This window comes from Panicum virgatum, chromosome 9K (genome assembly GCF_016808335.1).
Source record: "Panicum virgatum strain AP13 chromosome 9K, P.virgatum_v5, whole genome shotgun sequence".
In the NCBI taxonomy this organism is placed as follows: Eukaryota; Viridiplantae; Streptophyta; class Magnoliopsida; order Poales; family Poaceae; genus Panicum; species Panicum virgatum.
In genome coordinates, this window is record NC_053144.1 from 41,532,430 (window position 1) to 41,556,113 (window position 23,684).

Below are 23,684 nucleotides of genomic sequence, written 5' to 3' on the forward strand. Positions count from 1 at the left end.
TGTCGGTTTCATTCTTATAGCATAAGGAATTCCATTTCATATCTGAACTATTTCTATTTATTGCACATGCTTTGTGTAAAAGTGCGTGCACCCCCAGACTCCCACAAATAATGGAGCCTCCCTCCATTTTTGAGGAGAAATGAGGAGGAAGAAGGGGAGGAAGAAGAAAGGAATCCTTAATCCATTTCTAGATCCGCCACTGACTGGAAGTTTGAAAGCTTAGGAAATTTTTCCTCAAAATCACCATATAGAGCTTTCTTCGTTGGGTCCATTCAATTCGAACCATGGAAACAGTTGTGGAAAAACTGGGCTCCCAACAAGTGCAAGATTTTTGTTTGGCTGGCTGTTCGTAGTTGCTGTTGGACAACGGATCGCCTTAAAAAAGAGGGCTTCCACACCTAGCTCACTGCCCCCTTTGTGATCAAGAGGACGAAATAGCACAACACATCCTCACCTCTTGTGTGTTCGCCCGGCAATTTTGGTTCGGCTTACTCCAATCTTTGGATTTGTCTTCTTTGGTGTCCACTTGATGAGTCAAATCCTTTGCTGAGTGGTGGAAAAAAAATCCTGGACTAAGGTGCCAAAACAGCGTAAGAAAGGATCCAATTCCCTTGTTATCCTTGGAGCCTGGATCCTATGAAAATATAGAAACTCTTGTATTTTCGACGGATCGGCCCCAAATATTCAAGTTGCACTACAAGCCTTAAAAAACAAATCTCATTCCTGGATAACTTGTGGTGCTACGGGCCTAGCTGCACTGGGCTAAGGCAGAGCAACTTAGTCATGTTAGTTGTGCTTTATCATTGGTCAGGTCCAGCACCTTAGTTTGTTTGTAATAGTCCTAGAAGTGTCATTTCTCCTTCTTCCCTCTCTGATCCAAGTGGGGGAGTTGGTTCCGTAATTGGATCTTTTTTTCTCCTTAATACAAAGATGCACAACTCTCCTGCATATTCAAGGAAAAAATTACTGGTTGGATTTTCAATACAATTCAGTACTTTTTATTAAAGGAGGGGTAGAGCACAATAATGGATCAAATTTAAATTCATACACATTGCAATTATACACATGATAAAATTGTTGTTTAGACAATCTAGAAGATTTTGACAGTAATACGTTGATTTCAGGTCTTTTTCTTCTTTCTTGAGGAAATAGGAGGGGACAAGCCCCTCCTAGTTAACTGATATTAAAAGAAAGAAAAATGTACATTAAGAAAGGAAAAAAGGGAAGAAGGGGTAAATAATTAATATAATAATTCTTAGAGAATTAGTTAATATAATGGTGGAATGCCGCAATGAGACCATTGTTGAAGTGGTTCTGGCCATCGGTTCAACTTGATGGGAAAAATGCTTGCAGATGCTCCAGGAATCACTAGTCTTGAACAAAACAGCAGCATAGAAACAAATGTGTTATAGTTTCTTGTTCTTTGATTAGAGCAAAGAATTCATGTCATATTACAATGGTGAGCGTACGCATCAAATTGCCGAGAGTGGTAAAGTATTTTAAACAACGGTATATGATCTTGTTGGTGATTGTTGGTTGGCAATTTCTGGTCGCTCATTCATTACCACTCTCAGTAAAGGCAGATAAACTATGTCCCTCTCGGCTAGCTAAGAAAATTAGTAGAGTTCTGCAATCCCATCGGCCGCCTCAATGAAACCCTAAGCAAAAGTTGTGTTTCTAGCAACTATATTTTGCCTATGCACAAGAACACCATATGTATGGACCGGCATGAAGATTTCCACAATCGATGATATGATGATTGTTGATTTTTTTAATGGACATTCAACTATGATGGCGCCAAAATATATGTCAACATGTATTACTGGCCCATATGCTACTAAATATATGTCAATATATATATATGTCTTGCTGTATGATGTTGCTCAAGTTCTAAACCTTCTGTCTGAGTTCTAGGAATTGGTTATCTGCTTCATTTGATAAAAGCAACTGGAAATTTGTCATGCCTGCTGTAGGGTGAGTATAATTCTTTCTTATTCTTTATGCATATATATAGTGCAATTGTGGAACAATGCGTTACCATAGATGTTGCATTGCCAGAACAACAAAACTATTCTTTCTTGTTGTAAAATTTGTCCAAGTTTTGGATGAGCAAAACATCATTTTGAATTTTGGGATTGAGTGCTCCTGTAGAAGCAGTTTGTTTCTTTATTAACAATCCTTGAACATGCCTGTGAAATTTACTCTTTATAAATTAACATATTTAAGTTTGTCGAGCGTGCTTCTCTCATCATTGTACACCGGTCATTTCTGATTGCAAGCATGCATGCACTTTTGATACTCTAGAGCTTCATATCAAAATTACGAAATTCATCTTTCTCAAATATAACTAACAAATAGAGATCCGATCAATGTTTATACCATGCAACCAATTCTCTGTTAGGGAAGCTTTCGTATATCAGATAGTACATGATATTTTCAATTGTTGTAATATTTCAAGGGCACTTGGGGCCGCCTTCCTTGTTCTTCATGTTGTCGTAGCATGGGCACTCTTCCTTGTTGCCGTACGTGCCAGATGGAACACATAGGCACTTCTGGCAGCAATAGTTGCAGAAGAAAAGGCAAGGCTTCCTGTGTGATGTTGCTGAGCAACGGTAGTCACATTTGTCTGGGCATTCTGTACATGCATAAGAGAAGAACAAGATGAGATGTTAGAGGAATGATTTTTTGACATTCAGAGATGGCTTAATAGACGCTGTACTGATGCCTTTCTTTTAAGAAATCAATTTTGTAGTCCGTTCTCAAACTTTTCAGTGGAAATCTAAGGCGGGCTGGATACTTGGATGCCCAGAAGGTTGTGTCGAGAGCACAAAAAATTCCTTACGTTCTATTGGGATAGAGCCTTCAGCACCAGCCTGTTTATCAAATGCATACGTCAGATCAATGAAATAATACGACAATAATCTACTGGACGCAAAAATCTAGTGTTATGCTACGGACTTACAGGTTTGTAAAACCCTCCATTTGTGTTTCCAGCAGAAACCACAACCTGAAAAAATGAACACAATTATACAGGAAACAACAAAAACCATAATCGAATCATAGTCAGGAACAAAATGAATCATTTGATTGAGAAGGTAAAGGGCTTTGCAAATGCCAATCAAGGAAAGTAAAAAAATGTTTAAAACCGGTGGTCTTTTAAACAATTGAAGACACAAGAGAACTGAAACAGTAAACAGAGGAATCAATACCGCAAATGCCAGTGCGAGCAATAACAAAACAGCGGAGAGGGAGCTTGTTGCTTGAGCCATTCTTTCCTCGTTAAAGCTCCTGTGATGACAATTGTTTCGCAAAAACCTTTCTCACGAACAAGCTATTTATAGTATATTTCAGTGCTCAATAATTTGCATGGTAATCGTGATGCCCTATTGCCCTTAACAATTATTAATGCCCAATGTACTCCACGCCGAGACTTGGGAACAGTTGCAGTAGTGTACAGTGTTGAAATTTGGCATGCCGAAAATTTTGAACTGTTTTGCTTGTGCCAGCTTTTTAAGAATACCTGCCTTCGGGATTTACAAGTATTGAACAAATTTATTGGCGTCAAACAAGTTGAGGAAAGGTTTTATGGGCTGCTAATTTGTGGCCTAGCTAAACCAGTGTTTAGCTTGATGCTAAATTATTACCCATCAATAGTTGCTAGAAAAATGGGCCACCAAATTAGAAGATGCTAAATATTATTGGTGGCATGGAACAAACTTGGCGCCAAACTAGTTTAAGCAAGGTTTTATGGGCTGCTAATTTGGCAGATAGGGAAGAAATTTTTTGGTGGTGCAGGAAGTTTTGAAGTTTGGGTGCTACATAGGGAAGAGCAAGTTTTTTTTATGCTACATAGGGAATTTTCTCTACTAGATATTATTGGTAGCATGGAACAAATTTGGCGTCAAACAAGTTTAGGCAAGGTTTTATGGGATGCTAATCTGTGGCCAAGCCAGTGTTTAGCTTGTTGCTAAATTATTACCCATCAATACTTGCTAGTAAAACGGGCCACCAAATTAGAAGCTTCTAAATATTATTGGCATTAGGAATTAGCATGGAGCATAATGGACAGAAAAATAATGGACCACCAAATCAGCAACGCCTATAGCATTTTAAGGATATTGGCATTAGGAATTTGCTAATTTTTTAGAGCAAATGAAATGTCCTGAAATCTATTTCACAGCTACCTGCCAGGAAATGCTTAGGCAAGTATTAGCATTCCACAAATTTAATTTCTCTTCAATTAGTATATAGATTTCTACATAGATTTTGATGAAAAACTACAGGGGAAATCACCACAGGAAAAACTACCATGTGGCAAGTTGTACTAAATACATGGTTAATGCAGCAGAGTTTTGGGCCTTCCCAAGAATCAATATATCATGCATCTTGATCCATGACAAAAAAAAAAAAATTCACTGAGTTGTAGTCCAATTGGCATTTTTCACTTCCTCGCCAACACCGCCCTGCACCTTGATCTAGCATGGCCTTGTTTTGATGCACCATGTAAAGTTTTTGAAAGGAAATTTTTTCACATTTAAAGTATTAAATATAGACTAATTACAGAACACGTCTGTAAACTACGAGATGAATTTATTAAGACTAATTAATCCGCCATTAGCACATATTTACTGTTGCAATCAATGTAGCAATTTAGTGTCTAATCATGGCCTAATTAGGCTCATTAGATTCGTCTTGTAATTTACAACCAAACTTTGTAATTAATTTTTTATTTCATCTAGATTTAATACTCGATGCATGTGCCGCACACATTCGATGTGATAGTTTTGGAATTTTGAATTTTACACTAAACCAGGACCAAACAGATAGCATAAGAGAAATTTATAGATAACTAGCAGGAATTGACACGAGTCAAAGCTCGTGAACTCCGAATCACAAAGCAGGATCCCCTCAGTAAGCTAGAGCTAGATACATGACGTCCACATGATATCCAGGTCCTGAACATGAAAGGAGGTTAGGAGGATGTCACACCCGGTTTTTAAAAGAAAACCGAATGCATAACTATATGTATGCCAAAATCAAGTTCCATACATATAGTGACGTCATAATGGAATAATGAGCAACAATATCACGTAAAAGAAACTTACAACTATTAAAAGACTATCAGAGATACACAGTTTTATCCTGGAAACGACAGCTCCACACTTCACAGGCAATCGACCGGGGGTTGCGTACACCTAGAACTCAGCAACATCTTCAGGAATACTTCATAGCAACTCCTCCTCCGAGCAGTGTTGTTATAGCAAGGGTGAGCACATGTCGTACTCAGCAAGTATATTGGAAATAAATGACATGCAAGGCTTAAACAAGGATAAATGGTTGGCTGAATAAAGGACGGTAAGTATTTTAATTAACAGCTGAACATTAACAAAATATTTACTAAGTCATGTATGAAACCATCCCACATTTATGAAAAAGAAGTTGATAACTGAGTTAATCAAGCTTGGAACATTAAATATCTTAATTAAAGTTTAGATTCCAATTAATTAGACTTATGAGGGTCCGAGCCGCGCGGCTGATATATCAGTTTTCACTCTGCAGAGGTTGCACACTTTCACCACAAGTCGTGTCTCCCTTTGTGCCCGTCTTTGCAAGGCCCTTAAACACTTCCTTTGGTGAGTGGCAGGGATTCACTACGAAGCCTTTACAAAGACTCTCTAACCAGTAGCAGTAGTAGCCCGCTAAGATTTCAGCAGCTAGGCGAGTGCACCCTCCCCCAAAGCGAGCGTACCCCTTAGACGTACCAACCCCATTGGCATGCCGAGTACCCCTCTTGAACCTAGGCCCCCCTCTTGCGCCTTTCGGTAAGCTACTAATAAGTTAGAGACATCTAATTAATCAGCCAAGACTAGAGCCATATAGTCCTTGTGGCTGCGTTGTTTTCCGGGTGGTCGCTCCATGGTTGATTTTAATCAAGTTCACCAAAATATCATATTGTTCCAAAAGTTATAAAGTATAGAAGCAAGTCTCAAATATTATTGTTATAAACTACCCATAACCATTGTTCAGCAACTAAGTAAACTACCTAAAATAGGTACCCATCCATTTAATGCATGCAAGCGTAAAGTAAATATTATTAAGACAAAACATGATCAAGGAATATACTTGCCTTAAATCCTTCAACTCTTATTCTTGCAACTCTTCATCTTCACATCTCTTGAATTGTGTTCCTTCTAATCGCAACAAGCATCGGGACAAACATACAAGAAACAAGCAAATAAGCACAAATTAAGAAAATAGCACTAAATAGAAGAAAGGCATTAAAAGAGCACACAAAGGGTAGGGCTCAAAGCTACGATTGCGAGAACACAAGAAATACTAAAAAAGAGCTATGGTTGAAAAGATACAGCTATGGCAAGATTTATATTATAACAGAAAAAACTATAAGCTAGATTTATTTTAATTAAGAAAACACATGTAAGGGATATTTAAAAGAACTATCCAGATTGTGACTAAATCATATTGATTTATATTTGTAAAAGCGAGATAAACTTAGTCAAGTTTTATTTATCAAATTTCAATATAAAGTAAACCAGTTATTAACTATTTAACTAACAAAACAAAAGACATATGAGAACATCTAAGCGTAGAACTTTATGATCCGTGGTTTGAACTAAACAAATTATTAAGAAACATGTTAGAGTTGAGGTTTAATCAAATTAACAGTAATTATGAAAATCGGTGTAGAACTCTAATTAGCTTTTAATTAGAAAAGCTAGTTCCAATAGTTATTAATCAAATTAATTCTAACTTCAATTATGAAACAGGAACTACGGTACAACTACGGTACTAACTTATCACTCAAGCTAAAACAAAATTAACTCAAGAAAAACGATCTAAAACAGAGCTAAAACGTGCAGCCTATAAGCTATATGGGTTTTAGAGACTTAAATGTGATAAAAGATAGATTTCAGGGAGTAGATCGCTAAAGCTTGGTTGCTTAATTTGGCCATGGCGTATAGGGGTCTTGGTGGTTTTCCTTGCCGGAGTTCGGGCGACCTATGGGCTTCGGCGAGCGGGGGAAAAGGAGAGGAGATCGTGGGCGTTCCGTTTTACCTGTTACTTGTGGCGGGGATGGATCGTGGTGGCCGGATTCTGGGCGGGAAGAAGAGGCTGTGGTTCTGATCTGACGAGGAGCACGGTGGTGGCAGTCTGCTCGTGGCTGATCCTCCTGGTGGGCGACGGCGAACTGCACGGCTTCTGTTCGTTGGCCTCGCGAGCAATCATAGGCGGCGGTGGTGCTGGGGTTTGGGGCGATGCAGGACTGCACAGCAAGGGGCGACGGGGCAGGCAAGGGCTGGCGGTGCTCCTGTCCCTAACGAGCAGAAGGGAGCGCGGGTGCAGAGGCACGTGGAAGCGAGGGGGCGGCGCTGTACCCTGACCACCACGCGAGGCCATAGCGCTGCACACCGTGAGGCGAGCAGGGGGAACGTGCGGCCTCGGTTGCTCGCCGTCGCCGGTTGGAGGCGCTGCGTGTCGCAGGGAAGAAGTATCTCTGCAGCAGGGCAGCACGTAGGGCTTCGAGGCTGGGTGTGAGGCAAACAGGGGGCGTGGGCATGCAAGGCTGGGCTCTTGGCCCCTTTTTGCACGCGTGGCAGGGAGGGTGCGGTGCACCTCGTGTAGGCCTGGGCCGGTAGAGCAAACAGCAGGCGGCTTGCCGGGCTGGGACTCGGACTCGGGCTTGAGTCCAGGTTGGTCACGGGAGAAATAGATGTGGGGCTGGTCAGCAGGTCCCACGATTCATTAGCAAAAGAAAGAGAGCAAGGTAGGTGCATGAAGATGCTCCCCCACGTTCTAGTCTTCATGACGATGGAGCTTCTCAATGACGAATCGAGAGCGGCGACAAGTGGCGAGGCTGCGGCACGTCGCGATGATACTCGGAAAAGTCTTGGATTTGGTAGGGGGTGGAGAAGTCGGTGAATCGGACAACCAACAGCCGGCGGAGCTCGGCCTCGGCAGGCTATGGTGGCTGAGGGGGATCGAGATGGAACTAGTATTTCAGAGCAACAGTGCTGCTTGTCGAAACTGACAGTGATAAAAACGAAATATCGCCAAAAAACACCGAAATCAAGATAAGACTCTGTTTCGAGCGTGATTTGATCAAGGTTAAAGATTAGAGAATTGAAAACTCGATGGGCAAACCAAGTTGAATACAGTCCGGAAATAAAAGATAAAAGAATTTCGATCGCTCAGAATATATTTTCAGGCTTTCAATAAATCTAAAAAAAGTCTAAATAAATCTTTTATTCCACAAAAAATATATCCTAAAATTCCAAGAAAAAAAATCCTGAAGATAGTTTGGGATACGGGAGTCCAAATAAAATACTCGAATCTCATGAAAAAGATTTTAGAATTTTCCATTAAATGAATTCAGCTCTAGGAAAAAGTAAGAATAAATGCCAGAAAATTTTGACAATTCTCAAAATATTCAGAAGATGGATAATTATATTCCAAATTTTATTCCCATCCCAAAATTGAAATTTTCAGTCTGACAAAGGTTGGGCTCGATTTGACGGTGCAGAAAAATCTATACTATAAAATCTATACTATAAAAGTTGAAACAATTGAAATCTTTTCTCATCAAGATTAGGCCCACCTTACTCCTCATGGATGTCTCATTTGTCAGGCCGAAAGTTTTGACGAAAGGGGGTGGAGTCCTATTTTTTTGATAGAAGAAAAATGTTTCCACCAAATAGTTTGTTTTTTTCACCAAAAGTTTTAACATACTCATATCTTCTTTCCGCAAGTACCTTCCAAAACATACGCACACAACTAATGATTGGACCTTAATTGTGTGATGTCGCCTAGAGGGCGGGGTGAATAGGCGTTTAAAAAACTAATCCTGCAAATTAAAACACTCAACACAATTGTCAGTCACCGACGGTCAGACCGGTCAGACCGATCTTACACTTAGTGCAGAGAACTAAAACACCAACCGGTCAGACCGGTTGAGCAGACCGGTCAGACCGGTCCAACGCAGAACCTGCACATAGAGTTAGTTCTCCCCTTTACCAGCTCTAGCACAAATGCAACTTGGTGTGGTGCTTCTGTAGGTGCTTACAAATATATTTCTTAACCCTGCACACACAGAAATAACAAAACTAAGTAGATCGAAGCGGAAACACAAATAAAATTAGAGCACAAGTGCGAGGCAAACCAAATAAAGATGATGCAAAGGAGACACAATGATTTGTTTCACCGAAGTTCAGATTCACCACGTTCACGACGTGTGAATCCTACTCTCCGTTGAGGAAATTTATGGCGACCGCTAGGCCAAGCTATCTCCTCCTTTTCACTATATGATCATGTGCCCTCGTGGCACACAATCGCTGCTGCAACAAATTTGCCACTGCTCACCACAAGCTTGGGAGCTAGCCGGCGACGCCTAGCAATCTAGGAGGGTTCACCTCCAAGAGTAACAAATGCTCCAACAAGTTGGCCGACGCAACCACAAGTGGTCAAACTAGGGCTTATGCTCTCACTACTCAAATGATCTCTTAGCAAAGGTTTCACTCAACCCAACTCAAGGATCTAATCTTGATTCACTCAAATCTCACAAAGAGAGGTTGGGAAGGACTTCTCAAGTGCTCTCACGGCTCATGGATGGCTCTGAAATGTAATGGCATCAGCACCCACGAATGGGTGAGGGTGTGGGGTATAAATACACCTCTCTCAAAAACTAGTTGTTGCTTTGTCAGTGTTAGACCGGTCAGACCGGTCCCTCAGACCGGTCGGTTTGCATTTACTAGCCGTTGGACCCCGACCGGTCAGACCAGTCATCTGGACCGGTCAGACCGGTCACAGTAGGTTTTCTGCTTCCCAAGTGTTTCTCTCTGATTTTTCTCACATGGGATAGCTATGAGCACTTTTGGAAATGTCAAACCACTGATGTTGCATCTCCCTTGATAGTATGGCATCCTATACTCAAGTTCACATAAAATGACATAAACAACACTTGAGCTTTTATGTCTTGATCAAGCCGAACTTCTTCAATCAATACCTTGAGGTTGACAACATCCTTAATTTCAGTGAGCATGCCTGCTTGAGCTAGTGACTTTGAATCTTCCTTCATGTAAGAGTGAAATCCATCTTTGATTCACAAGTCACTTTCATTTTCAAAATAATAACACTCTTCAACATAGAGCTCTCCATGACTCTAGGATCTTCGGTATTTGACCCATATCGATTTCCTTACTCCCCCAAGCCGACGCTTGCATAGCCTTGAGGTTACTTCTTCAATCAATACCTTGAGGTTGACAACATCCTTAATTTCAGTGAGCATGCCTGCTTGAGCTAGTGACTTTGAATCTTCCTTCATGTAAGAGTGAAATCCATCTTTGATTCACAAGTCACTTTTATTTTCAAAATAATAACACTCTTCAACATAGAGCTCTCCATGACTCTAGGATCTTCGGTATTTGACCCATATCGATTTCCTTACTCCCCCAAGCCGACGCTTGCATAGCCTGTTGAAACACGCCTCTCGGTCCTCTCTACCTTCATCCTAGCCGTTCATTTTGAACTTCACATTGATTCGTGTCATGCATGAAATCTTCTTTATCAATATGAATTCACCATTTAATTTCATATGCAAGCTTTTCAATTTTGAGACAATATATGCACATCAACTCATGTCTCATTCATTTTTCTCTTGCTTACTTCCCTTGACAACAATATTCTTCTCATATGACAAGTCTTTCCAATTTGAGACTATGCAACAACATATCATGTCTCATTCTCATAACTTTCACTTGTCATATGAATCCCATCACAAGTTGAACAAGCCTTTTATAGATATTGGAGCACTCATATCAACCATGACTACCTTGCTCATATTTTTCTTTTATAACTTTGCTTGCCACTTTGAGTCCCACATAAATTAACAAGCTTCAACACAATATTAGAGCTTTCATATCATACATGAATACCTTGCTCTTTCATTTTTCTTTCTCATTCTAGCTTGTCACATATAATGATTGCCAATGGGACATACACAATTTCTTGCAATATATGAGCTATCTCAATTTTCAAATTAAATACCTACTCATAATTTCATGTAAACAAGTTAGTCTTTTAATCGTGTTGTTAATCAATACACCAAAACCCACTAAAGGCCTAGATGCTCTTTCAACTAAAGCATGCATGGCGCTAATGAAGGGACTTTGATTTGTTTTGTTTCCTTTCCTTATTATATGCCCACGCTCATTGTATACCCACGCGAACAGAAGGAACAGGTTTGACGCACTGTTTTTTTTGGATGGAAAAGGAGAGGGGCCCGTTCCTCTGGCGTTTGACGCATACGTTTGGAAGGAAAAAGTGTTCCTGCCTGCCGCCGCCTCCGAGCCTGCCTACCGGCGCCGCCTCCGATCCGTCCCGTTCCTCCGCCGCTTTCGTCGCGGCCGCGGCCTGCACGGCGCGCTCTATCCGCCTCACATTGTCGCGCACTGCCCCAGTCCTGCCCGCCTGCTCCGCGCGTGTGGTTGGGCTGCTCGGGGCGGCAGAAAACAAAGCAGGACGCTGCCGCCGCCGCCGCCGTCCTCTTTCCTCCTCTGGTGATCTAGGTGGCCACGCCGCTGATCGCCGGACAGTAACTAGCATGGCTTCACATCAAGGTTAGTTATGCTCCATTATTGCCTTCTGCCCATGGTCCATGCGCGCGGCACCGGCACAGTGCAGCACGCCGGAGTTGAAGACACTTGGCTGCACATCGATTTTTGTTCTGCTTCATTGCCTTGTGTCTTGTCTGCTTTACCTACATAGGCAAGGTCGGGGGTGCATGCACTGCGGCTGCCTCAGCTACAGTTGCACCACTTGTATGGTCTATTTACACATGCACTTTCTGCAGTTAACGTGTCATTGGATACACGAACCGACAGGTGCGAGCAGTGGTGACGATTCAGGCACGGCGGACCTGCTGGAACTACCAGCACGCAGCAGGCAGCAGGCAGCAGGCAGCAGGCAGCAGGCAGCAGGCAGCAGGCAGCAGGCGTCAAGTTCAACCAGACCATTCAAGAGCTCCTGAAGCACCTGAGGGGAAGGCGAAGCAGGGCTCCCGGAAGCAGCACGTGCTCATCGACGATTTCATCCCCACCAATGAGGGAAAGAAACAGAGGTCTTCCTGGTATGTTGTCCGACTACAATTATTTACCTGATGATGTCTCTTCATAGGAAAATTCTTCAGCAAGCAAACAGAGGTAACAGTCAGGTGCTCTGAAATTATGCAGATAGAAATATAGAGGGGCAAATAGCCAATAATCTTATATGTTTTCTTTCTTATATGCATGTTAGTGGCATGCTTGCATTGCATGAGCAAGCAAATTCAATATGCAAATAATGAGCAAACAAATGGAAAAAGTGCGGCTGCTTACTTGCATTGATGCTAATCTATGTCCAAAATAAATTTATTATTTGATCCTCTAAACTATATATGAGACGTGCAGATCATTCTGAAATGCACAAATCTTATTGGTTTTAAAAAGTATACCTGAACTTAATTCCTTTGACTATTTTCTATTGCTATCTTTTAAGGGACCAATTATATATGATTATTGCTATCAGCATGTTTGGGCAACCTCAAGTGCTCTCCAAACAGTTATCAGTCAAACATCCTCCACTAGAATTGCACACGGATTAATTATAATTTTGAATCAGATGGACATCATTATAGTACCAATAATCTTTATTCTTAGAATTTAGTATGATATCATTTCAGCTTCACATAATTCAGTATTATAATAATCAGGTTCAGTAACAAGGTAAGGATTCTAATTGGTAACTGATTCTTTTTTTTGTCATGTAGATCAACCACCACATAGGTGATTCTTTTTTTCTTATCGTGAACATTTTGATCAGTAGAATTAATGGATGCCCATCAACCATTTGAAGGTATCACAAATACCTTGAATAGCCATAAGCAACAATCGAAGGATCATCCTGATAACCAAGATGTGGAAAATGGTAATTTTGTTCGTGTGATCTTGTTATAACCGTTTCAATTTAGTTTTGCACACAATTCATAAACCACAATATTTTGTTGAGTGTGAATCAATTTTGGATCCAACTTTGCTTTTGTTATATCAATTTTCAATCTTATATTATTTTCAAATATAATATAATTATTTTTTAATTATATGAGAATTTAAATATATTGTTCTTTAAACACGTGCCTGTGGCACGTGCATCTCCACTAGTAGAGGAAAAGAATTATGAATTTAAGAAAAGGAAATGCCCTTTTGGGCCTAATCAGAGTGCAGCCCAGATGGGTGGAGGCAAACGAAACAAAAGGGGAAAATTAGAGCAGAAACTAGGCTGCAGGAAAGGAATTCGGCCGTAGTCGGTTTATGGTTTAAGAAAGGACATGTCAAATGGATCCGTAGCCGAGTGGTTACAAGAGTTTCAGTAGCACCTCTGGTCCTAGATTCGACTCGCCGTGGAAACGAATATTTTATGATTTAACAATATTGTGTATTCAGTGATAAGCGACGTTTCCGTTGACAGTGAGGCATCTGACTTCGTCAATCTCGAGGATTTGTCAGCTCAGACTTTGAAGATGCTCATAGAGATAGAGTTTGTGTATGTGTGTTTATAGGGATATGAGTGTACGTTCATTGTTAACGTTTGAGTTGTACTGTATAATCTAAAAAAAATTAAAGGTCTTGATATTTATTTGAAGGACTTAGGATTAATTTCAAAATTGAATGATGTTCATATATGTGATGGCTCTAGTGTTTAGGACACAAAGATGCAACGCGTATGAGTAGGTTTTATGCATAGTTTAAATTGGAAAGGATTTTTTTTAGGGAACATATCATGTGCAAACCAATCTCTCCGTGCAAACTATGGAAACTTCAATCTAGGCCATCAGATCAACATCCAAGGGAAGGGCCGCAGAGAGGTGGGAGGGGTGATTTGCAAAAGTGTGATTACCCAATCCAAGAGCGGGTCCAAATTGTAAAATTACTCAATCCCCAATACTCCTTGGATGTTGATCCAATGACTCAGATTGAAGTTTTCATAGTTTGCACGGATGGATTGGTTTGCACCTGATATGTTCCCTTTTATGTATTTCTAGGTACTAAATTAAAGCAAATAGATTATATTTTCTAAAAACTCATAGTGGCCCAAAATTTTAGCGAAATTTTCATGTGTTGTCTTGAAAAACTCCTCACAAGATGGACAGCCGCATATGTAAAAGCTGCTCTACCTTTGAGTGAATTTTGTTGTGATGTTGGTTCAAAACTTTTTTTGTGGACGTGCCTTATCACGTATTTCATTAAGAAGGAGGTGTTGCTTGAAAACTTGATCATGATTGGTGGAACCTGTTTCAGCATGCCAGTTTCTGCCGTTGAATTTTAAATGATGCAACATTGTGTTTCCTACCCAGTATTTAACATCACGTGTTGCAACAAGTAATGGGAGCTTGAATCTGCAATAAATGTTGCTTTCAGCATTTAGCGTGTCAGAACATGTATCTGGACTACTGAATTTTCTGATCCAACAGGTTATTTCCAATCATCTTGATTGCAGCTTTTTCTCAGCTGCAATCCAGTTTGAGGGCCCTTCATCAGATATCACTTTATTTTATTTTATTTTATCATCAACTAGCCATGATCTTATCTTTTCTTTGCCTTGTCAAAAAGAATCACCGTGCATGTTAAATGACTGAAATAAGACTGAAGATTTCAGAATCAGAACAAGCAATTCTGGCCAAAACCTGGTTCTGCATGACAAGTGGATCAGAAGATCTCTTTGTCAATGATCATTAGTTATTTGATTGCCTGCTTAGTTATACTCCATCCGTTCCAAATATATAGGTCATTTGACTTTTTTATCCCAAGTTTGACACTCATCTTATTTAAAAATTTGTGCAAAATATCACTTCTTTTGTTGTGGTTTGTATTAATACAAGTTCTTCAAAAATGACTTAAATTTGACTATGTTTGCACAAATTTTTTGAATAAGATGAGTGGTCAAACTTGGTGTAAAAAAAAATCAAACGACCTATAATTTGAAATGGAGGGAATAACAACTAATGCTGACTCTGGTATTTAGCTTTCTTATCATAATATCTTACAGGATTTCCAACTTCAGACTTTCAGATACCAAGCAATGTAAGCTCCCGGTATTCGGTGCAAACATTCATAGGATTTAACTGCAGAACACGGTCCAAAGCCATAAATATCAAATGCCAGGATTAAGGGCATATTGGACTGGTAGATAAGCTATGATCCTGGCCACTATGCACAACCTGTCAACTGGAACTCCAAACCGACATTTCAAGATCCAAATCATACTCCCAGAGAAATGATGGGTTTGTAGACACAAATATAATCGTGGTCCCCTAAAAATACTACTAATTATCACATCAGGCAAAGTGTACTAGTATAATGTATATAGCTAGTGACAGGTGCACTTTCAATCTTTTTAGGGAACAGATCGATCTTGACAGACGGTCAAATAACCATGCACATTGGATCATGAGCCAGCGCCAGTGATCTCTGAGGAGATCGAAATTTAAAATTTTTTGCATGTTTTTCTATATCAGACTTTAATTTTTACAAGTTAGCAAGATATATAAACAATCTCAACTTTTATCAACGACATAAAGAGGTCACATATTCCACCATGATGGGTCGTCCTTGCAAGTGAATTTGCTTTGTCATGTTGATGGCCATCAGCTGATTCTGCATTATCGAATTAAGCTTGCTGTCGACCAAGTGAGCAATAATCCAACAATCTATTGTTGCATGCTACAACACATTCGACATGATATAGGTAAAATATGATTGTCTCGAGGACCATAGTATAACTACGGCAGGTTAACCTTGGAACTTTTGAGATGCCAAGCTAGTTAGCTAAAAAGATGGGGGGAAAAAGGTAATGTAGCTTATAGGAGGAACAAACCTTGAGGCAAAGGGTTAACTTTGTAAAAGAAATTATGATAATGTTGTTTGACCAAAGCCAGCAAGGTAATAAAGCAAATGCTTCCTTTTTGCTTTTGGTAATCTATTGTACTCGTTCCATGTACATCCACAAGTGCAATAATCGAGTATACATTGTGTTACAATGTGTTTTCTAGTACTTGAGGTTTAAACATGACTGTAAATATGTAACAACTTCTTGTAAAATGTCCTAAAAAGGCTCTGTTCAAATCATAGACTTGAGCAGTTCCCTTTCATCACGGTCACATAAAAGTAACAGAAAGATCTGCATTGGAACGAAAGCATCAACCTGCACATGCCAGGGTGGATAGATGCTGAGTTCAAAGGTGTTTTAGCAATTTATAATTAATCGAAAAGGTTAGCATAGCAGCAACCGTAAACTATGCATGCTCGTAAAAAGTTACGGGCATCTTGTGGCTATTTTCACTAGAGAGGATCGGATTGGAAAAAGGAGAATGTGTGAAGTGTGAACCTATCAGGCATGCATGTCAAGAAGCCATCATTAACCTTCCATGTCATTTCGAAATGTTGCGTCCCTGGATGCAGATATCGGAAACATTGTTTTCCTATATGATCTAAAAGTTGATCAGTTGCACTTTCTTTTTGTTATCAATTGTCATCTCTGGGGGGATTTCTGCTAGAAAGAACTAAAAAAATGCTCTTTTTAAGAAAAGGCTCAGGCTTCATTGAAATAACGGGCTTGTTCGGTAGGGCTCTTGCTCCTCCTAAAATGGATTCGGCTTCAGCTTCAATGGTGAAGCAGCTTTTTCGATGGAGCTGAAGCAATCTCTAAGCGTTTGGTAAAATGGCACCCCAGTGGTAAATTAGGTTCTATGGACAATTAGTACTAGGGGATGGAAGAGAAGCCGGTGAAGCTACTTTTCACTGTGTTCGGCTGGTGGGCTGGGGGGCTGGTGCCGTGCTGCTGGCTGCTGCTGGTGCCGTGCTGCTGGCTGCTGCCGCTGCTGCTGGGAGCAGCCCCCACCCCACCAGCCGAACACAGGCTTTTTCGGCTCCTTCATTCTAGTGTAAGGTGTTACAAGGCTTCGTAGGGGCTTCTTGTGTGAAGCCATTTTCTTTTCACCCATTTGGTAGGACTTTATTTGTGTATAGGTCTTTTCCTTCCTTGTTATAAGATGCCATACTTAATTATTAATCTCTTTATTAACAAGTTATAATTCTAGGGATGCATATCTAATAATGGACCATTTTTGGGGGTTTTGGTTCACATCCCAGAACGGCAGCAGCCTTACAAAAGATCTGTCTCCAGCTGAATATTATTGTATAAGGCTCTATGTTTCAACCGTAATGACGCATTTGCACTGTAAAGCAGTCGATTTTGGATGCCTCCACCATGAGATCGATTGCAGCATATAAAAAAAATACCAGCACAATTTTCATCAATCAGCCCTGGCATCAAATCGTCACAAAAGTTTGCAACCCCACATTGGAAATTGGATTTGCAAATGCTAATGCTTGTGGCGATAATTATGATTACACGTGCGGCGCGCAAAATTAAAGCCTTAAAATGACCTTGAGCACTCAAGGAGACACAAATCCTCTAGCTGTATTTATTTTATGGTACAATTAGGGACATGCCAAGTGTACAATATTACACATGCACGTCCAGGTGGATCATTGTAGATTTGTAGCATCCTCATCCTAGATTTATAAACACCACCATCATACCCACCATGAAAGCACATATGCCGTAGCTGCATCACTACCGGCACTGATCAATGATATAAGCACTACATAGGACCGTGGCATCGAATGATGTTGACATGCCTTAATATTGGTTTAGTAGACTAAAATTAGTCAAAAAATAATTTCTAAACTGTTTTTTCCAATAAGGAAATTGTTCTTAACCATAAGATTTCCCAGTCTTTAATAGAAATGATACAATAAAGAGTAAATTTTATTAGGAATATTATTAATAAGTAGGAGAGCTTGATTGTAAATCAGCACTATGATCGTCGTTGGACTCACATAAAAACTAAGGTCCTAAATTAACTTAATAAAAATATTACTAACGACACTCCATTTAGGATTGAGGATATTAATATGCATGATTCGTGAAAAGGCTTTACTAGTAATGTTCATGTGTAGTAAATGGGCCTAGTATATATGGTCTCATATGCAGTATTAAGGAAGAATGCACTACCGCACTTACCACTAGTTTTCACACTTTGTAAACCAAATCAGGGGAGTGTCCACTTCTCCACCAATTATGAAATGAACTTGACGAGATTACGAATGCAAAGAAAAAAAATGCATGCTTGATCGAAAGGCCCTAACTATGAAAAATGGGAGGCGATTAACTTATATGAGAGGATCAGCAGCACAGAGGGGGGGGGGGGGGGCATTATCATCGCCAACATTAGCTCATCCCCTTTTGTTTCGGTGGTGTGGACCACTGAATTTGCTGCTTTTTCACTTTGTCAAGTGCATGGAGCACACAAGCCCCTCCTTTTTCCTTCCTCATGCACACACATGATTACTCCCTGTGGTTGTTGATCCCAATGCAAACAAAGCAGTTTTGGCGTCACAGAAGTATTTGCATATAAGCCTTTAGGGGAGAACCTTTTTTCTTGTACATCACAATACAAAAGCACTCGCATGTTATTCGGATCGAAATAGCATCTATTCTTCTTTACAAAGCCAGAAGTTATAATCATTTTGTATTATTGGAAGTTTCCTAGGTAACATACATTGTAACTGGAGTAACTGGAGAACTAGATCTTTACCGGCGCAATGTAAATTGGAGTCATTACGGGATTGTTGTTTACGCAGTACATCAAAGCTGGGACAACACTGGTACATACCGGTAGTCTCTCGAGCAAGACGACGGGTATTTACCGGTTCTAAGTCTAAATTGTTTCTGGCCGGTCTGACCGATATGACTCGTAACTGGTTGGTTTGTTGCCAGCAGGTTCCCATATGAATAATTGAATATGAATGCTTTCCAGCATCCCAGAAGGGCAAACTCGTCCTGAACTTCTTGAAAATCCTTTGACATAATTTTGGGCCATGGATTTTGTTGAGACATAGCCATTATTGTATCATGACCCTGCACCTGGTTTGTCATGCTGCCTGGCGGTGTTATTGGACTAATGTTACAGCTATTGTATCCATGAGTCCATGTGCTGTACAGAACAGAGAGACACCAACACTATATAAGCAAGGATGAAGAAACAGAAAAGGCCACTGAGAAGGAATGTTTCCTTGACCAAGTGAATGGAGTTCCAACGCCAACTCACTAACACAAGCTAAAGAGAGCACAGGCTAAAGCATCCATCTGTGATTGGTGATTCTACTGATCCCCAAACCAACCAATTGCTTTCACCATCTCTCTCTCTCTCTCTCTCTCTCTCTCTCTCTCTCTCTCTCTCTCTCTCTCTCTCTCTCTCTCTCTCTCTCTCTCTCTCTCTCTCCTTTGTACCATGTACCTTTGATGCTGCTAAGCACAGAGCAAACTCGATCTGTCGTCTCTGATCTCCCCACCATTGTCGCCTAGCTGCCATGCCAACAATGGACATGCTCCACGTCTTGCTCCTCCTATCCTCAATCTACGTGTCCTCGTCGTCGGTGTTTACACCGGTGGCGGTGGCGGCCACGGATGCGGAGGCGCTCCTCCGGTTCAAGGCCTCCATCCAGAAAGACCCTGAAGGAGCCCTCTCATCTTGGCAGCAGAGCGGGAGCGGCGGCCCATGCAGCTGGCGCGGCGTGGGCTGTGATGACGAGGGCGACGACGGGAGGGTGACGCGGCTCAACCTCGCCGGCAGCGGCCTTGTGGCCGAGCGCGCGTCGCTCGCCGCGCTGTCCGCGATGGACACGCTCCAGCACCTCAACCTGTCCGGCAACGGCGCGCTCCGCGCCGACGCCGCCGACCTGCTCCGCCTTCCCCACGCGCTGCGGACGCTGGACTTCTCCTACGGCGGCCTCGGCGGCGTCCTCCCGGGGGACCTGCTCGCGGGCTACCCGAACCTCACCGACGTCCGCCTGGCGCGGAACAACCTCACCGGCGTGTTCCCGGAGTCGCTTCTCGCCGGCGCGCCGAGCATCCAGTCGTTCGACGTGTCGGGCAACAACCTGTCCGGCGACATCTCCAGGATGTCCTTCGCCGAGACGCTGACGCTGCTCGACCTGTCCGAGAACCGCTTCGGCGGCGCGATCCCGGCGGCGCTGTCTCGCTGCGCCGGTCTCAGGACGCTCAACCTGTCGTACAACGGCCTCACTGGGTCGATACCGGAACCGGTCGCCGGCATCGCCGGGTTCGAGGTGTTCGACGTCTCGTCGAACCACCTCACCGGCAAGATCCCGGACAGCATCGGCAACGCGTGCGCGTCGCTGGAGATTCTGAAGGTGTCCAGCAACAACATCTCGGGATCGATCCCGGAGTCGCTGTCGTCGTGCCGTGGGCTGCGGCTGCTCGACGCCGCAAACAACAAGCTCACCGGCGCCATACCGGCCGCTGTGCTCGGCAACCTGACCTCGCTCGAGAGCCTTCTGCTCAGCAACAACTTCATCTCGGGCTCTCTCCCCGGCACGATCACTTCCTGCACCAACCTCAGGGTCGCCGACCTCAGCAGCAACAAGATCTCCGGCGCGCTGCCGTCGGAGCTCTGCTCGCCAGGCGCGGCGCTTGAGGAGCTCCGGATGCCGGACAACATGGTCACCGGCACGATCCCGCCGGGGCTGGCCAGCTGCTCGCGCTTGAGGGTGATCGACTTCAGCATCAACTACCTGCGGGGCTCGATCCCGCCGGAGCTCGGCCAGCTCCGCGGCCTCGAGAAGCTGGTGATGTGGTTCAACGGCCTGGAAGGCCGGATCCCGGCGGAGCTGGGGCAATGCCGGGCCCTCCGGACTCTGATCCTCAACAACAACTTCATCGGCGGCGACATCCCCGTCGAGCTGTTCAACTGCACCGGCTTCGAGTGGGTGTCGCTGACGAGCAACAGGATCACCGGCACCATCCGGCCGGAGTTCGGGCGGCTGACTCGGCTCGCCGTGCTGCAGCTCGCGAACAACAGCCTGGAGGGCGTGATCCCCAAGGAGCTCGGCAACTGCAGCAGCCTCATGTGGCTAGATCTGAACAGCAACCGGCTCACCGGCGAGATCCCGCGGCGGCTAGGCCGGCAGCTCGGGTCGACGCCGCTGAGCGGGATCCTGTCCGGCAACACGCTGGCGTTCGTGCGCAACGTGGGGAACTCGTGCAAGGGCGTGGGCGGGCTGCTGGAGTTCGCCGGCATCCGGCCGGAGCGGCTGCTGCAGATACCGACCCTCAAGAGCTGCGACTTCACGCGGCTCTACTCCGGCGCGGCGGTCAGCGGCTGGACAAGGTACCAGACGCTCGAGTATCTGGACCTGTCGTACAACGCGCTCTCCGGCGGCATCCCCGAGGAGTTCGGCGACATGGTGGTGCTCCAGGTGCTGGACCTAGCGCGGAACAACCTCACCGGCGAGATCCCGGCGTCGCTCGGGCGGCTGAGCAACCTCGGCGTGTTCGACGTGTCGCGCAACGCGCTGTCCGGCGGCATCCCGGATTCCTTCTCCAACCTCTCCTTCCTGGTGCAGATTGACGTCTCGGACAACAACCTCAGCGGCGAGATCCCGCAGCGCGGGCAGCTGAGCACGCTGCCGGCGAGCCAGTACGCGGGCAACCCGGGCCTGTGCGGCATGCCGCTGCTGCCGTGCGGGCCGCCGCCGAGGGCGACGTCCTCCGTGCTGGCGGGGCCCGACGACGGCAGCCGTTCCGGCAGCAGGCGGCGTGCCCTGTGGAGTGCGATCCTTGGCGCCCTGGTCGCCGGCGTGGCGGCGTGCGGCCTGGCGGCGGCGTGCGTGGTGGTGGCGCGCGCGCGGCGCAAGGAGGCGCGCGAGGCGCGGATGCTGAGCAGCCTGCAGGACGGGACGCGGACGGCGACCATCTGGAAGCTGGGCAAGGCGGAGAAGGAGGCCCTGAGCATCAACGTGGCCACGTTCCAGCGGCAGCTCCGGCGGCTGACCTTCACGCAGCTGATCGAGGCGACCAACGGGTTCTCCGCCGGCAGCCTGGTGGGCTCCGGCGGGTTCGGCGAGGTGTTCAAGGCGACGCTCCGCGACGGGTCGTGCGTGGCCATCAAGAAGCTCATCCACCTGAGCTACCAGGGCGACCGCGAGTTCACGGCGGAGATGGAGACGCTGGGCAAGATCAAGCACCGCAACCTGGTGCCGCTGCTGGGCTACTGCAAGATCGGCGAGGAGCGGCTGCTGGTGTACGAGTACATGAGCCACGGCAGCCTCGAGGACGCGCTCCACGGCCGCGCCCTCCGCCTGGCGTGGCCGCGCCGGAAGCGGGTGGCGCGCGGCGCCGCCAGGGGCCTCTGCTTCCTCCACCACAACTGCATCCCGCACATCATCCACCGGGACATGAAGTCCAGCAACGTGCTCCTCGACGCCGACATGGAGGCCCGCGTCGCCGACTTCGGCATGGCGCGCCTCATCAGCGCGCTGGACACACACCTCAGCGTGAGCACGCTGGCGGGGACGCCGGGCTACGTGCCGCCCGAGTACTACCAGAGCTTCCGGTGCACCGCCAAGGGCGACGTCTACTCGCTCGGCGTCGTTCTCCTGGAGCTCCTCACGGGGAGGAGGCCCACGGACAAGGAGGACTTCGGGGACACCAACCTCGTCGGCTGGGTCAAGATGAAGGTCAGGGAGGGCGCCGGCAAGGAGGTCGTCGACCCGGAGCTCGTGCTCGCCGCCGCGGACGGCGAGGAGAGGGAGATGGCGAGGTTCCTGGAGCTGGCGCTGCAGTGCGTGGACGACTTCCCGTCCAAGCGCCCCAACATGCTGCAGGTGGTTGCCATGCTCAGGGAGCTCGACGACGCGCAGCCGCCGACTACTGAACCAGCAGCACCGCCCGCTGCTTGCGACACACCAGAGGACGGATGATGGTTACGACGCATGTAGCTGTACGTTCCTGCTTCTTGCCACTGCCACACCAGAGGACGGAGTTGACGAGTGGTACCCATGTGGATGTAGAATGCTCTCTTCTCTGTACATTGCTTTGCTTCTCTGTACTGTATTGATGATGGACTGATTTTTGAGGTGGAGATGACACGTTCTGCACTGCATATCGATGCCATTTTAATTAAATTAAACTGTTGCAGCAAATCTGATGCAGCGATAGGAACAAATCGGAGCACAAGAATGAACAACCAAGGAATTCACCAACTTCAAGGGAACAAACTAGCAAATTCAACAAGGGAGCAGAAGAACAAAGAGGGAAAACAGCAAAACAAGAAGAAAAGAGCTATAATTGTTTACTGTGTAAAGATTATAGAATATCTGGGGCTTCACGAACTTTCGAACACCCATTTTATGGCTCACGTTTCAATTGATTAAAAGGCGGTATACGTGGTTCTAGCAAATGATACGAGAACATGCACGATGATCAGACCGGCCACAAATATCATGACGACAGCACACGTGAAATTGAAGATCGATATCTACCCACGTTGCACACTATATGAATAGCCCAATACTGTTTCTACGGTCGTCCGGACGGAAGTAAATATACGGTGGATGCAGCGATGCGCTTCGGCAAGCACCTGGTTTTATTTCTCTTACCAGCTTCCGCGCGTCCCCAAGTCACACACCCACGCGTCCCCAGCCCACGCACCTTGGCGGCCAGTTTTTTTTGAAATATTTTTCAGCCACATAACCTTTTTTTAATCCCTTCTT

General features: G+C 44.6%; 2 protein-coding genes across 2 annotated transcripts; one reads left to right on the forward strand and one right to left on the reverse strand.

The window, feature by feature from the left end:
• Positions 1-2,453: 2,453 nt before the first annotated feature.
• Positions 2,454-10,336, reverse strand: LOC120648000 (gibberellin-regulated protein 12-like). Its single transcript, XM_039924788.1, has 5 exons — positions 10,265-10,336; positions 10,019-10,084; positions 2,963-3,007; positions 2,843-2,873; positions 2,454-2,635 (listed from the first exon to the last, which is right to left on the reverse strand). Exons 1-5 carry the CDS (start codon positions 10,334-10,336, stop codon positions 2,454-2,456), a joined length of 396 nt encoding a protein of 131 aa, XP_039780722.1.
• An 8,848-nt stretch (positions 10,337-19,184) lies between these two features.
• Positions 19,185-23,074, forward strand: LOC120651447 (brassinosteroid LRR receptor kinase BRL2-like). Its single transcript, XM_039928924.1, has one exon. It carries the CDS (start codon positions 19,482-19,484, stop codon positions 22,890-22,892), a length of 3,411 nt encoding a protein of 1,136 aa, XP_039784858.1. The 5' UTR covers positions 19,185-19,481; the 3' UTR covers positions 22,893-23,074.
• The last annotated feature ends 610 nt before the right edge of the window (positions 23,075-23,684 follow it).

Excerpts from the sequence above, each read along its gene's own strand:
- LOC120648000 (XM_039924788.1), bottom strand. The coding sequence starts at position 10,336 with ATGAAGGAAGATTCAAAGTCACTAGCTCAAGCAGGCATGCTCACTGAA. Across the intron at positions 3,008-10,018 it reads AGGATGTTGTCAACCTCAAG|GTTGTGGTTTCTGCTGGAAA; the intron begins GTATTGATTGAA and ends TCATTTTTTCAG. Across the intron at positions 2,636-2,842 it reads AGGCTCTATCCCAATAGAAC|AATGCCCAGACAAATGTGAC; the intron begins GTAAGGAATTTT and ends ATGCATGTACAG.
- LOC120651447 (XM_039928924.1), top strand. The coding sequence starts at position 19,482 with ATGCCAACAATGGACATGCTCCACGTCTTGCTCCTCCTATCCTCAATC.